At 36.6% G+C, this 14,482-nt stretch overlaps 2 protein-coding genes across 2 annotated transcripts; one reads left to right on the forward strand and one right to left on the reverse strand.

The window, feature by feature from the left end:
* Nucleotides 1-3,762: 3,762 nt before the first annotated feature.
* Nucleotides 3,763-4,651, reverse strand: LOC143599845 (protein FLX-like 3). Its single transcript, XM_077077703.1, has one exon. It carries the CDS (start codon nucleotides 4,604-4,606, stop codon nucleotides 3,992-3,994), a length of 615 nt encoding a protein of 204 aa, XP_076933818.1. The 5' UTR covers nucleotides 4,607-4,651; the 3' UTR covers nucleotides 3,763-3,991.
* An 8,565-nt stretch (nucleotides 4,652-13,216) lies between these two features.
* On the forward strand, nucleotides 13,217-14,113 carry LOC143599846 (F-box/FBD/LRR-repeat protein At1g13570-like). The gene has a single exon (XM_077077704.1). The coding sequence runs from the start codon at nucleotides 13,217-13,219 to the stop codon at nucleotides 14,111-14,113; it is 897 nt and encodes a 298-aa protein (XP_076933819.1).
* Nucleotides 14,114-14,482: the final 369 nt, after the last annotated feature.

Here is a 14,482-nt window from a genome sequence, read left to right on the forward strand (position 1 = left end):
TTGTGCCATTCCCAGTTTGATGGGGGTGTTAACGTGGTTAATGTGTTAAATAAAAGGTCATGAGATCAAACCCTATAGAGTGAATAAAATTTAACCATTGTTTTATTTTATAATTAAACCATGCGTATTCAAAACTAGACATCTTCAGGCGTCTTACACAATGTGACGTCCAATCAACATTTCAACATTTTGCAAAAAAGTGAGTATAGTCAAAACTCTGCAACAATCATTACTTAATTATTTGTTTCTTTTTTGAATTTTTATTTTTTTAATTAAAACTAAACTAATAAAATTTTATTAAATATATACAAATTACATTAAAATAAAATAAAAACTACATTCATTAAAAAAACTACACTAAAATAAAAAAAATACATTAAAAATAAAAATTACATTATATTAAAAAGAAACTAAGGGTTATGTTTTCGTTGGGTTTTTTTGAGTCGGGTTGTCGGGAGAATGGACCAAAACCGAGCATATGATGGTTGAATCGATTCATATTTGTTTAAGCAATTATTTGAAAAAAATGAAAGATGATGAGTAGGTTTTCATGTTAAGAAGATGATTTAAAATAAATGAAATGGGGGTTAGATTATATAATAAATAAAATAAAATGTTTATTTTAGCCGTTGCAATCCATTTTCTCAAAATTAGAGCCAAGTTAACGTCGTGGTGAAAACGCATGGCCCAAAAATGTAGCCAAAACGCTGCCCGGGGAGGGGGGGGCAGCGTTTTGGGCCAAAACACTAGGGGAAATTGCCCAAATACTCTTGGTCTTACAAGTTTCCTTATGTAAAACCCTTTATAAAAAAGATAAAAAAGTAGCCAAGATACCTGATTTGTCTGTGACATCTTTCCAAGACAGAGTATTAGACTACAAGACAATTTACGGACTCTCGAGTACCAAAAAATCTCCAAATAAATTACAAAACGAGTACTGTAACTTGTGTGGTCGGAGAAATTAACCAACTTCAATATGCCAATAAACAACAATCGCATGCAGTAACAGCGGCTAACTTGTGTAGATTTAAACTAAAACCATAACGCTTAATTAACTACTCAGTAACGAGCCTAAACAAAAGACAAATACTACCCAAAATTACATTTTCACCTAGCTTAACATGGGTTATGAGTCTAAACAAAGGGATTACTATGTAAGCAAAATTATAGAACCACCATACACTTTTACGGTTTTACCCATTCATAATTGACAATATGTGCTTTTCCAACCTGAAACTGAACTATCCACATTTTATTGACCGGTCATTTGAGATTTCTCAACCTCCGCCCATGAAGTAGAACCCGGACCACAAAACGGACGGTTTTCAGCACCACCCTGAATGCATTAGAGTAATTCTAATCAATAAAAAATTCCATAACTAAGATATTGTTTAAAAATTCAACAAAAAATGTAAAGCTTCAGTTTCAGATAATATATTGTTAGAGCAATCTCACTAAGACCACTAAAATGAGTACCATATTGTGATATTGAATACGGTTTGTAAAATTTATTTATAACTATTATCTATAAGTTGGTTAGCCATGCATCAAATAACTAATCTTATAAACAAATAACAAGTAAATGGAAACAATAACACTTTGAATAATGTAACAACCATACCATATTACGCCCGTGTGGATTGCCATAAGAGTGAAGAAAAGTGCTATCATAAGAGCCAATATTCGCCCTATATGATCCATCTAAGCAATGGTATATACATAAAAACAAGACAGAATTACAAATTTTGTCCTTTAAAAAAAGCCAAAAACCGGTTCGTGTCCTTTTCTAAGTTTCCTTGCAGGCGGTGTCCTTTAAACTTTTTTTTTCTACACGTTATGTCCTTTACGCTAACTGGGTTAGAAAAACTCAGTTAAATGCCCTCACGTGAGACGCATGTGAGGGCATTTTTGTCTTTTCACCACCTGCAACTTCTTCTTCCTCTTTCTTCTTCATTTTTCTTCTTTATTATTATTTTTCTTCATTTTTCTTCTTCATTTTTCTTCTTTATTCATCCACTCCCACAATAACCACCACCAAACGCCGATTCACATCTCTTCCGACTCCCACATACTCCCAAACACCAATTCCCACCATGGATTCCGGTCTTCCCGCCGCCGTAGACGCCAGATCCGGCGGTAAAATATCAAAACGGAAACCAATTTCCGCCAGAACCACTCCGTACGACCGACCGGAACCCTCCAATTGGCGTAACGGCCTTCTTTTTCCGGCCAAAATCGTCGCCGGCGGTGCAAGTAAACTTATTTCGTCGATTTGGAGCCCTAAAACTTGGGGCTCAAATGGGTTGTCTTCAGAAACTGATTCCGATTCAGGTTTGTGTTCAAATTTGGGGCATTTTTGTGTTCAAACCCTCCACGTCATCCTTCCCAATAACCCACACCAAACCCTTAATCACCAACCGCCACCCAACCCCTAATTCATGAACGGCTCTGATTCAATACACGCACATCCACCAACGGCTCCATAGATTGATATATAAAAATTAGGGCTTGCAACTACAATGCAGATAATTGAGAATCAATAAGGGATTTGGGTTTGCAAACAGTGAAATGATTTAGGGTTTGGGTTTGGATCTTTAGTGGCCTCCCAAATCTCTATTCAATTTCAACCTTCTGCTGCCGGTGGAAATTAGTGGTCGCAACAGCAGGTGATGGGTGGTGATGGCGGTGGTGGAATGTGGTGGCTGGTTGGTGATGGTGGTAGTTCTGAATCTTATGAATGTTATAGAGAGAGAGAGAGTGAGTGAAGAAGATGAATGTTATAAGAGTGTGTTGGTAGGATGAAAGAAGAAAAATGAAGAAGAAAGAGGAAGAAGAAGTTGCAGGTGGTGAAAAGACAAAAATGCCCTCACATGCGTCTCACGTGAGGGCATTTAACTGAGTTTTTCTAACCCAGTTAGCGTAAAGGACATAACGTGTAGAAAAAAAAAGTTTAAAGGACACCGCCTGCAAGGAAACTTAGAAAAGGACACGAACCGGTTTTTGGCTTTTTTTAAAGGACAAAATTTGTAATTCTGTCTAAAAACAATTGAAAAATAAGATGTAACGTTAGAACAAATATAAACCATTGGAACAACCTGGAAGTAAAAAAGAGAGCGCATACCGGGACCCCTATCAGGATTTGAAAGTTCGGCCCGAAGCCTTTCAATTTCGCGTGCCATAGAAACCAAATTATTTTCCATTGCTTGTTTTTGATCCAACAGCTCACTACTCACCTTCTTCTCATAACCAATAGCATCTCTACAAGACGGACAATGAACTATAAATCATTTAATGCAAACTTAACACGTGTGCATAAAATCGAAAACGTGTCCCGAATTTGGTAAATCAAAACAAAAAACCGAAACTGAATGGTAGATTTTTGGACTTTTGATAAGTAAGAAAATCCAGTCTGGGATAGTTTATGTGAGAAAACCAAAAGAAAACAAACCAGACCATTTTTTAATGATTAAAACAGTCATTTTGCAATTTAGTATATTAGCTGTTTTAAACAGCACAGTTCACCCTATCGTTCACTTCTCATTACCAACTAATGTTACTCTAAAAACCAGTAATCATATGCAATCTCTTGCAAAACAGTGAATGTAAATACAGGTGCACATAAAAAACTGGATCAGAAACCAGATTCTGTATTGAAACCGTTTTGGCAAGAACCGGTTGGTATTGACCCGACACGCAGGCTAGAAATCGGCTTGTAAGCCCAATTTGTGAGAGTGAGAATCTGAAAACGAGAATGTGTGTAATGGCCCAAGCCAATAGACATGTGGGCCTGAAATGGCCCAAGCTAAGCCCAACTGACATGTGGGCCTGAAATGGCCCAAGCCCAAAATACCAGAGTAAAGAAAACCCAAACCCAAGAACATAATCTTTTTAAAAATTGAAAGTAAACTGTTCAATGTTCCAAAAACCAAACTTTTCGGACTCGTTTCATTTTTCTTAAAAAACCGACCTGAACCGACGTGTTCCGACACGATCACACCATATATGTAATAAAGAGGATGTCAAACCTAGTATGCATAAACTCCTTGTATAACTCCTCAAGCTCATTTTTCAAAGCATGAAGTTTCTTATTCTCATCTTGCAGTTCTGCAAGGTCTTTCGTGAGAATCTGAACCTGCCCATATAACTCATGCGTAACCGAATTAAGCCTTTTAACTTCCTCATGAAGTCGCACAACCTCTTCTTTAAATGGTTCCGTTGCCCGAATATCAGCTTCAAGTTTCAACACACTCTCAATAAGTTGCCTTGAATGCAATTCATTTTCATTTTGAATTTCAGTAACTGCAATGTCCATTCGCCTAAATTGTTCTTGTGCAGCGCCTAATTCTTGTTGCAGGGTGGCCCGATCTTCAACTAACCTTCGGTTCACGGCCAAAAGCCTGCGGATTTCATGATGTTGCATTTCCAGTCCTTGCTCCAACACAATGTGGTGAGGTGGCATGGGCTGAGAAGGAGGCCCGTTTGGGGAGTACCCTTGATGATTGGTTTGTGGCTCGTGAGGATATCGCTTTCTTCCCGCCATTAAATTTGAACCTGAAAGAATTTTGTACGAACACGACACGTAAATAATCAAATTTTGGTTTGGCATATCCAACCCGTTTAAAAAACGGGTCGTGTTTGGGTTGACCTGTCTAGGTAACGCGCCGTGTTGTATTGAACTGTTTAACCCGTTTAGTTAAGCAGGTCAACCTGCCAACCTGTTATTAAAAGAAGTCGGCCCACTAACCTGTTTATGGCATATTTAACCCAATTATTTTTTGCAACCCGTTTGACATGCTTAGACAAATGGGGTACACGCGTCATGTACGGGTTACATAATTTTAAGTGTGTGAAAGTTAGGGTTCGCAATAAAGTACTGATCGTGTTCTGGTTGAAAAAATCAACATGACAACCTGCTGACTCGGCATGTATTATAGTAACTTGTTTACAAAATAATCATAATGCCTGTAATGGGTCAAGTTATTACCAGGTACTTTCATCTCAAATTCAACTTATATTAACTTATAAGTCAAAAAATGCGATTTAATTACCAAGAAAAAATGAGGGTTTTACTGCCAGTGAAGATACAAAATGAGCATGTGAAATAAGACAGAGAATAATATCATGAAATAGAATCTGATAATAATAGTAATAATAATAATAATAATAATAATAATAATAATAATAATAAGGAAATGGCATTACCTGATACAGCCTCCGAGAAGTGAAGAAGAAATCACTGATTAGATATTTCCGTTGCGTTATATTTGGGAACAAAATTATATATGTTAATTTTTTTTGACTTAGCACATTTCATTTTTTTTTATTTTTTTTCCAAATTTATTATATAGAAACATAGATATTATATCAACATAGCAGGTAGGCGGGCAACAAGCTGCGCAGCCACCCCTTTCTGAATTACAAACCCTAACCTGCTAAAGACATACCACTGCCCCTTTGAAGTTGACACATTGCTATGCCAAGGAGCCAAAGGTATCAAAAGTCAGAGGGACAAAAACATGTTGGTTCTCTTCGCAGGCTTTAGCATGTTTCTCCACCTTTTTCGTTTCAGCCCTTTTCATTGTTTGCCCAGCTACAAACCCATTATCCCTCAAACCAGCTAAAGGAGATAACCCTGTGAGGTCAACACAAGCGTGTTTTCCCCCAGCCCAACCAAAGACGAGCAAATCTGCCGGTCGTAGAGTGGATCTCCCTTCCGTGGGGAGTGTAAGGAAGTTTACGGGGGCTTCCTTTTTAGCTGATATCCCAGCTCGCCTTAAGATGTCCCAAAGAACGTCCCGTGGAGATTTCCCAAAGATATCCCAGCTCGCCTTAAGATGTCCTAAAGAACGCCTTAAGATGTCCCAAAGATATCCCAGCTCGCCTTTTTAGCTGAAATCCCAGCTCGCCTTAAGATCTCCCTTCCGTGGGGACTGTAAGGAAGTTTACGGGGGCTTCCTTTTTTAGCTGATATCCCAGCTCGCCTTAAGAACGTCCCAGCTCGCTTTAGCTGATATCCCAGCTCGCCTTTTTAGCATATATGTTAATCTACTTCAATTTAGTTATAAAAAGTAAAACGTTATTCTAGTTCACTTATGTTTTTTTTGTTTAATTATGTCAATCAACTTTCAATGAGGCTCTTTTAGATTACTCACTTTAAATATGGGTTTTAAAACGAGAAAAACAACTATATTACTCTAGATGATAATGATAATATTTACTGGTAAAAAATAAAAAAAAAAATATTGGTTTTAGTGACATTTTAGTTAATATGAGCATATCATATGTAATCGAAGCATTTGATATGTAGATAAAAAGAATACAGTATTAAAACACTCATTGAAAGATACTCAATTAAGACATAATAAAAGTTAAGTGGCGTAATTGAGACAAAAAGGAAAATGTAGGTGACTTTAATGGAATAAACTTGAAGCTTGATTACTATGCTATGATTTTTCCCCTAGTTAAACTAGTTGGTCGCGGCCGTGCGTTGTGACGGTGACATTGACGTGGTTAAGTACGTCAATAAAAGCGTGAGGGTACCACGTTGTAGTTGTACAACGCTAAGATCACACAAAAGTTATATTAGGAAATCACAAAAAAAAGATACGCCAATAAAAAGTATGTGCTAAATAACATGAAATAAATTTATATAGAGTACTATCAAAATATAAAACCGTGGAAAACCGTAAGATAAAACATATCATATTTTATTATTTTACATGGCTTGGCTTTGACTACAGTTACATTGAAACGATACCTTTGTTTTCAGTAGAATCGGTTTTGCTATTCAAAGGGGGTGGCGGCGCAACTTGTTGCCCGCCTACTTGTCTCTCTGTTGTAACCAATGTTGTAAAAGTAGGATTACAAGGCCGAGTACTCTCCGAGTACTCGCTACAAGGTATGTCACCGAGGCGAGTTTCTGTAAATCCGCCTAGTTACTAAGAATATGTCAAATGTGGTCAACCTCAGCCAAAATCACATCTTATCGGGGAACTTGGACCGATTTTGACTCAAAAAAATAAAACATAATTGTTATTTCAATAATATTAAAGAACAAATATCATTTTTTTAGACAAAATGGCAAAAGTGGTCCTTTATGTTTGCACCTTTTTTCAGTGGACGTCCTTTAACAAACTTAATAACAGAAAACATCCTTTATATTTCAAAACTCTACACGTTTTGTCCTTTGATCCTAACCCAGTTAAAATTTTTCGTTAAACCTGGTCATGTGCAAAGTATATGAGGGTATTTTAGTAACTTTAACATGTTATTTAATTACTAATAACCATATATATATATATATATATATATATATATATATATATATATATAACAATTGCACACACTCTCTCTCTCCCCATCTCTTCACTTTCTCTTCTCTCTCTCTCCCAACCACCATAACCTCCACCTACCACCACAAGCCACCATCACCACTTCCACCACTACGGCAGCCACGGAATTGGTATGTAGTAACGGGGTTTGGGCATCATGAGGATATTGATTTGTGATTACAGCAGAGGGTACAACCTCTCTTGTTTTCAGGCGACCAAAAGGTAAATCCCTCTCATTTTCCGGCGACCAAAAAACCCCTTTGGCGGCGATTGGTGGTGATTTTAGTATCGGACGATGGTTAGAAGTCTAATCGGATCAGCAGGAGAACGAACGAAGGCCCGGTAAGTGTACCAAAATCTCGATTAAGGTTCCACATTTCATATCTTTAACGACGTCGTGGTTGGGGTGCGCCGGAAACCCTAATTTCATACCTAATAGGCTATGCAAAAACCCTAATTTCGGATCTTAAGTCCGACGGTGTTATTTTGGTTGTTTGGTGGTGTGCCGTGGTTGGCAGGTGTAGTGGTCTGAAGAAATTGATGATTTTTGGGTATGTATGTGGTTGAAGAAATTGAAGAAAGTAAAGGGTGTTGGTTATTTCCATTCAAAGTCTGATGGTTCATGGCGGAGGTGAGGTTGGTACCTGAGTGGTGGTGGTAAACAATGGTTAATCGAAGGTTGTGGAAATGCGATGGCGGTTTGGTGTGGTGGTGGCGGCGGGTAATAGATACCGGTGATAGTGGGGAGGTGGGTGGCAGAAAAGGGTGAAGATGGTGGGTGAAGAGATTTAAAAGTTTTTTTAATAAATAGATGAAAATGACCAAATTACCCTCATGTGCAAGGCACATGACCAGATTTAACAAGAAAAATTAACTCCGTTAGTGACAAAGGACGTAACGTGATAGAGATTTGAAACTTAAAGGATGTTCATTGTCATTAAGTTTGCTAAAGGACGACCATTGAAAAAACGTGCAAACATAAAGGACTCGTTTGGTCATTTTGTCTTTTTTTTAATTAATGTTTAGTAATTTTCAGAATATTTTATATTTAAAAATGTATTTCTTTTATTTATATTGATATTCACCTATTTTGTTATAAATATTAGTAAACTTATGATATTTGACATATATATAATAACCAAATATTAATTTTCTTTATATTTACCATGTCCGAGTACTCTCCGAGTACTCCCCAAGTACTCCGAGTACTCCCTCCAAGAGGGTCGGCCGCCTAGGGACCGCCTAATGACTTTTGCAACATTGGTTGTAACTGAATCCTTTGTTTTAGTTAAATGAAAGATGTGTTCAGTTCGGTTTAAAAAAAAGCTACAACAACGTATTCAACTTAAATACTTAGTTTAAAGAAAAAATAGGGGTGTGGTAGAACCCCAATATTGAAAGATATAGTTTATCGAGATAATAAGATAGTTGATCCGATTCGAGAGGGATTAATCTCCTATTTAACTAATTCGATCAGGTAAGTCTACGCTTAAAAGATAAACTTGATAATCAAAAGAAACAAGACATAGACTAAGAAAAAGATACGACTCTACCTATTTATTCTAAACTATGTTTTTTGATATTATATAAAGCACCGACTAGCAAGAAACTAGTCGGACACAAATAAGTAAGGAAAATTACATTAATAAAAGAGGGTTCTACAACCACTTTAACCAATTAACTCCTACTCGAATACCAAAGGAAAGAGAAGTAAGTAACATTATCAAACAACACCGCATGCTTCATACATATTTTCAAAAAACAGTTTCATATCGAAGCTTCCAAATTTCCCACCAGACGACATATTATTTCTTTCTCGAGCACGCTTAAAGACGAGTTCTCAAACAATTCCATGAGATCAATTGGGAATCGAAAAGCTGGCAACTTCACATCAAACCACATTTCAACGGGCGCACTCTCCAAAAACATGAATAACGGATTCTGACCCATCGTTACACAAGGGGCAAACAATGTAACACTTGGCAAAAATTTATCAATAATGTAATCATGATTAAAAAATATTCGAAAATGTCGTTTACATCAGTTAACAATTAACTAATTTTATATTTAACAATTATTATATATAACAAAGTATAAGTTTGGTGCTGCATGACCATAATTGGTCCATGTGGCACCGGACAAATGGACTAGACAATTTATCTATTTTTTTGTTTTTTTTAAATTTTGATAACTAAATGGTTATTCATCGAAATCGACCAGCAATGCTCAGGCTTTACCGACCATGTAAACACGATTTTAAATTTTTATTTTTTATATGTTAATTTGGCGATTTTTTAGTTTTAAGGTTTAGACTTTACCAACGTTGAACATAACTGAAACCAGCTAAATTTGTGTCCACTCAGCGACGCAACGCTAGGATTTTACCAAAGCCCAATTTTTACCGACTCACCATCGCAACACTCGACGCCGACAATGCTTGGGTTTATAACAACGCCTAGTTTTACCGACCGAATAAATGTTATATATATTTTTGTTTGTTTATAAGTAAAATTAAAAAAACATTTATTTTATAGGTTTTAACGGTTGGATTGATAACGGGCTGGTTTTACCAATGGTCGAGTTTTACCGACCGATGCCATCCCAATGGTTCAATTTCATATTTTATAATTTTTTTGATTTATTTTGGTTTTAGTTCATGTACAATAATGCACATAATCGAAAACCGACCAAATTCGCATCGACTTACCATCTCAACGCTTGGACCAGTAACGCTTGGGTTTACCAACGTTCGGCTTTTACAACCTGCCCGGCGCAACACGCCGGTAAACCCCTAGTTAATGAAACAATAATCACATGATTGCAACAGTGTTGACAAAGACTCCACTTTCTTAATGTTGACAAAAACAATAATCACTTAAGTCCAAAAACATAGACATCGGCCATTGGGTCTATGAGTTAACATTTGGAAATTGTATTAGTAATTAGTGTTTAGTTGAGAATAATTATTTATATTTGATAATTCATAAGTATCTAATTTGTTTTTCTTAAGGGTGGGCACACGGGCATTTAGCCCTCTCAAAGACGTATAGCCATAAAAATCATAAATCAATAAGTCGGGCTCGTTAGTGAAATATCACAACTGATTGTATGATTTGTTTGAATAATTTGAATTGTATTTTTTTTGGATGTATTGTTACTTGTTCACTGGTAATCAAGAATCGACCTCAGGTTCTTGGTCGACTTTCTTGATTAATCTGTGATTGCGCCTCCTTCTCGATCGCAAGTTCTTGGTCGCTTGTTACGTTTATTGTATTAAGAACTAACTCAAAACTTAATTACATTAATGAAATCCTACACGGTTTATATATATATCTAACTTAAGGCGTGTTAGACTATAATTAGGATATTGCTAACAATATGAATTAAGTTAATAAAACATATCATCCTAAACCGACACGCTAAGTTAGAATCTCTATCTTCTTTTAACTTGTGCCTTACACGCCAAGTTACCTTGGCTTACACTCTAAAGCATTAAATGAGAGTTTGCAAATACATTCATGTTCATTCGTTTAACTAAATGCGCAAAAAGCTGTGTTCATGTTCTTTCTGTGAACCTTCGATTCGTCTACTATGTGATATGCAATGAACAACCTGCTTTCAAAGAGTAGCGCGCATTTCTATTATATGATTTCGATTCCTTTTTTACCCCTGCAGGAAAAAAGGCTTTCAAAACTCTTATATCTTTTATGCATGTGTCCATATAATGTTGTAGTATTATTGCAGCAAGCAAGCAAGCTGCTGTTACAATCGTCATGGATGGAGATGCCACCTCATAACAAGTTTTTATGCCGAGCTGGATTAACGCACCCATTTTGGTGATTTTTGTTAGGGACCCATATTTCAAATGGTTCTTTTGTCAATTGCTAAGGGAATTAGAAGAACCAACTATGCTTTCGAACGGTCAAGTAGAGTATTCAAACCGCAAATCGTATCATTCAGGTAAGATAATCGGATCATTCACGGTCACGCACAAGTCAACTGAATTCTATCAAATACAGCACATGATATTGTTTTTCAAATTTTTGGAATAAGGTAATAAAAGCTAAAAAGAAGACTGCAGAAGAGAACATGTTAGGATTCAAAAATCGAATAGATATATAGAAATTAGGGTAATTGGCCTGATTCGAGATATATAGGCTAGATCTCCAAAACGTACACAAACACGATTAGATTGTCAATAACTTGAACTTCGTAACAATGATAATAAGCAGGAAATTAATACTAGTCATGCTATGGTTACTAGATAAAAACTGATAAACAGTGCCCACTACATTACGGAATTAAAGCTATTGAAGCGAAGTTACATCTTCCAATTGAGGGGAAAGCTTGTAGGACACGGGTCACAATAATATTTAAAGTGATAAAATAAAATAAGTATAACGATACTCTCGTTATACAAGGGAAATATCGTAGTAGAATACCGTTTACAAAACCAAATATAAAATAAATATAGAGAACAATTTATATGTCGATGTCGATGTCTTTGGTGAGAACTTTACCGGAAACTTATTGACTCGAGTCTTCCACAAGTTGAGTATCGTCACGTTCGTCTTAGTTTTTTTCTTGGTGTGGCTGCAGATTCTTATTCTTGACCCAACTCCATTGGCTTTTCAAAATTTTCCAACAAAATGTTGATGGGGTTTTGTCGAACAGGCGGTAACCTCTCATTATCACACATCATAATAGTGATTTTCTCCAATAAAGGGGAGCTTCTGATCAAACAAAGGACAGATGAAATCTGGTTTTGTTCCACAAAGCACACTTCCAAAGCTAGATATCTGAGATAGACTAGCGAAGTTGGAAGCTTATGTGGCATTCCACCTGCACACACGTACTACATATAATATTGATTGATCTTCAAAGTCTGAATCAAAGGAACACATTGTAGAAGATCAGCAAATGTAAATTTGGTTCCTGCTGGTACAAAGTCATGAATGCTTTCTTGAGAATCTTCTTCCAAACAAATATACTCAAGCAGCGGGCTATTGGAGAGGAAACCTTGAAGCATTTTAGCAGAAACCTCAATAGACACAAACGTGATGCTCTTCAAACGACTAAATTTGTTAAATAGTGGTGGTGGTTCAAATGCATAATCTTGGAGGTATATACTTTCCAGTACTTGCAATGAAAAGAAAGAAATGGAAAGCTTATAGAAGCTTTCACCATTAACGAAGGTAAAATCTTTCACACAATTTATCTTCGCAACGTAACTTATTATCTGCGCAAACTCAGATTACATATCATCATCGCCAACCGAAATGTTGAACTCTACTATGGTGGGACCGTTATGTAGCAGCAATACCTGGAACATGGCATTGGCAAGCATATATCTGATCAACCGCTCGCACGCACAATTAGATGGTATTTTAATCATATCGTGAGTAAATACAAGTTTAGGCATGTCGCGCCAACAATACCGCCATTCCTTTAACAAAACGCTCGTTCTCACTGCATCTTGAAGTGGCGTAAGACTTAAAATACTTCCAATTATGTTTTATGGAAGGGTGCCAAAATCAAGTTTGGGGATTGTGATCCAACGGTACCCCCATTCTCTAGAGATGATGCTTGTCCTTGCAGCCTCTTGAATTGGTACGAAACATAAGATGGTTTCAATTATGCCTACATGAAGCATGCTAATCATATCCATCTTATGATATTCTTGTTCGCTACAAGATAAGCTAACTAAGTTTAATATACACACGGACGAAGCATAACACCTAATAGTCGAATTTTAAATTAGCACGACTCCGCAAACATTGTTATGAATATTGAAATCGACATAGTAGTTGTCGATCAATAAAATGTGACCGCATTAATTCAGAAAACAAGAAAAAAAACATTTATGAAAGCTCTAAAACCTCCAAATGTATAGAAACAAACAAGATGCGGTGAGAACGAGCGTTTTGTCAAAGGAATGGCGGTACAGTTGGCGCGACATGCCTAAACTTGTATTTGCAAACGATATGGTTAAAATACCATCTAATTGTGTGTGCGAGCGGTTGATCAGATATATGCTTGCCAATGTCAAGTTCCAGGTATTACTGCTACACAACGGTCCCACAATAGTAGAGTTTAACATTTCGGTTGGCGATGATGATATGCAATCTGAGATTGCGCAGATAATAAGTTGTCTTGCGAAGATAAATTGTGTGAAAGATTTTACCCTCGTTAATGATAAAAGCTTCTACAAGCTTTCCCCTTCTTTCTTTTCATTGCAAGTACGGGAAATTATATACCTCCAAGATTGTGCATTTGAACCACCACTACTATTTAACAAATTTAGTCGTTTGAAGAGCATCACGTTTGTGTCTGTTGAGGTTTCTGCTAAAATGCTTCAAGGTTTCCTCTCCAATTGCCCGCTGCTTGAGTATATATGTTTGGAAGAAGATTCTCAAGAAAGCATTCATGACTTTGTACCAGCAGGAAGCAAATTTACATCTGCTGATTTTCTACAATGTGTTCCTTTGATTCAGACTTTGAAGATCAATCAATATTATATGAAGTACTTGTGTGCAGGTGGAATGCCACATAAGCTTCCAACTTCGCTAGTCTATCTCAGATATCTAGCTTTGGAAGTGTGCTTTGTGGAACAAAACCAAATTTCTTCTGTCCTTTGTTTGATCAGGAGCTCCCCTTTATTGGAGAAAATCACTATTATGATGTATGATAATGAGAGGTTACCGCCTGTTCGACAAACCCCCCATCAACGTTATGTTGAAAATTTAGAAAAGCCAATGGAGTTGGAGTTGGGTCAAGAATAAGAATCTGTAGCCACACTAAGAAACAAACTAAGACGAACGTGAAGATACTCAACGTGTGGAAGACTCGAGTCAAGAAGTTTCTGGTAAAGTTCTCACCAAAGACATCGACATGAATCTATATAAATTGTTCTCTATATTTATTTTATTTTTGGTTTTGTACACGGTATTCTACTACGATATTTTCCCTTGTATAACGAGAGTATCGTTATACTTATTTTATTTTCTCACTTTAAATATTATTGTGGCCATGTCCTACAATCTTAAAACAGATTTCGGGTCTCTACTAAAGAGTCCATCTATCTCCTAGGGTACAACAACCACTTTACTCAAGAGTTTCACCAAACCAAGAAACTTAATTAGTGACTTAAT

This window comes from Bidens hawaiensis, unplaced genomic scaffold, assembly GCF_021521415.1.
Source record: "Bidens hawaiensis isolate Kalapana, Puna unplaced genomic scaffold, B.hawaiensis_p1.1 tig00052990_1, whole genome shotgun sequence".
Classification (NCBI taxonomy): domain Eukaryota; kingdom Viridiplantae; phylum Streptophyta; class Magnoliopsida; order Asterales; family Asteraceae; genus Bidens; species Bidens hawaiensis.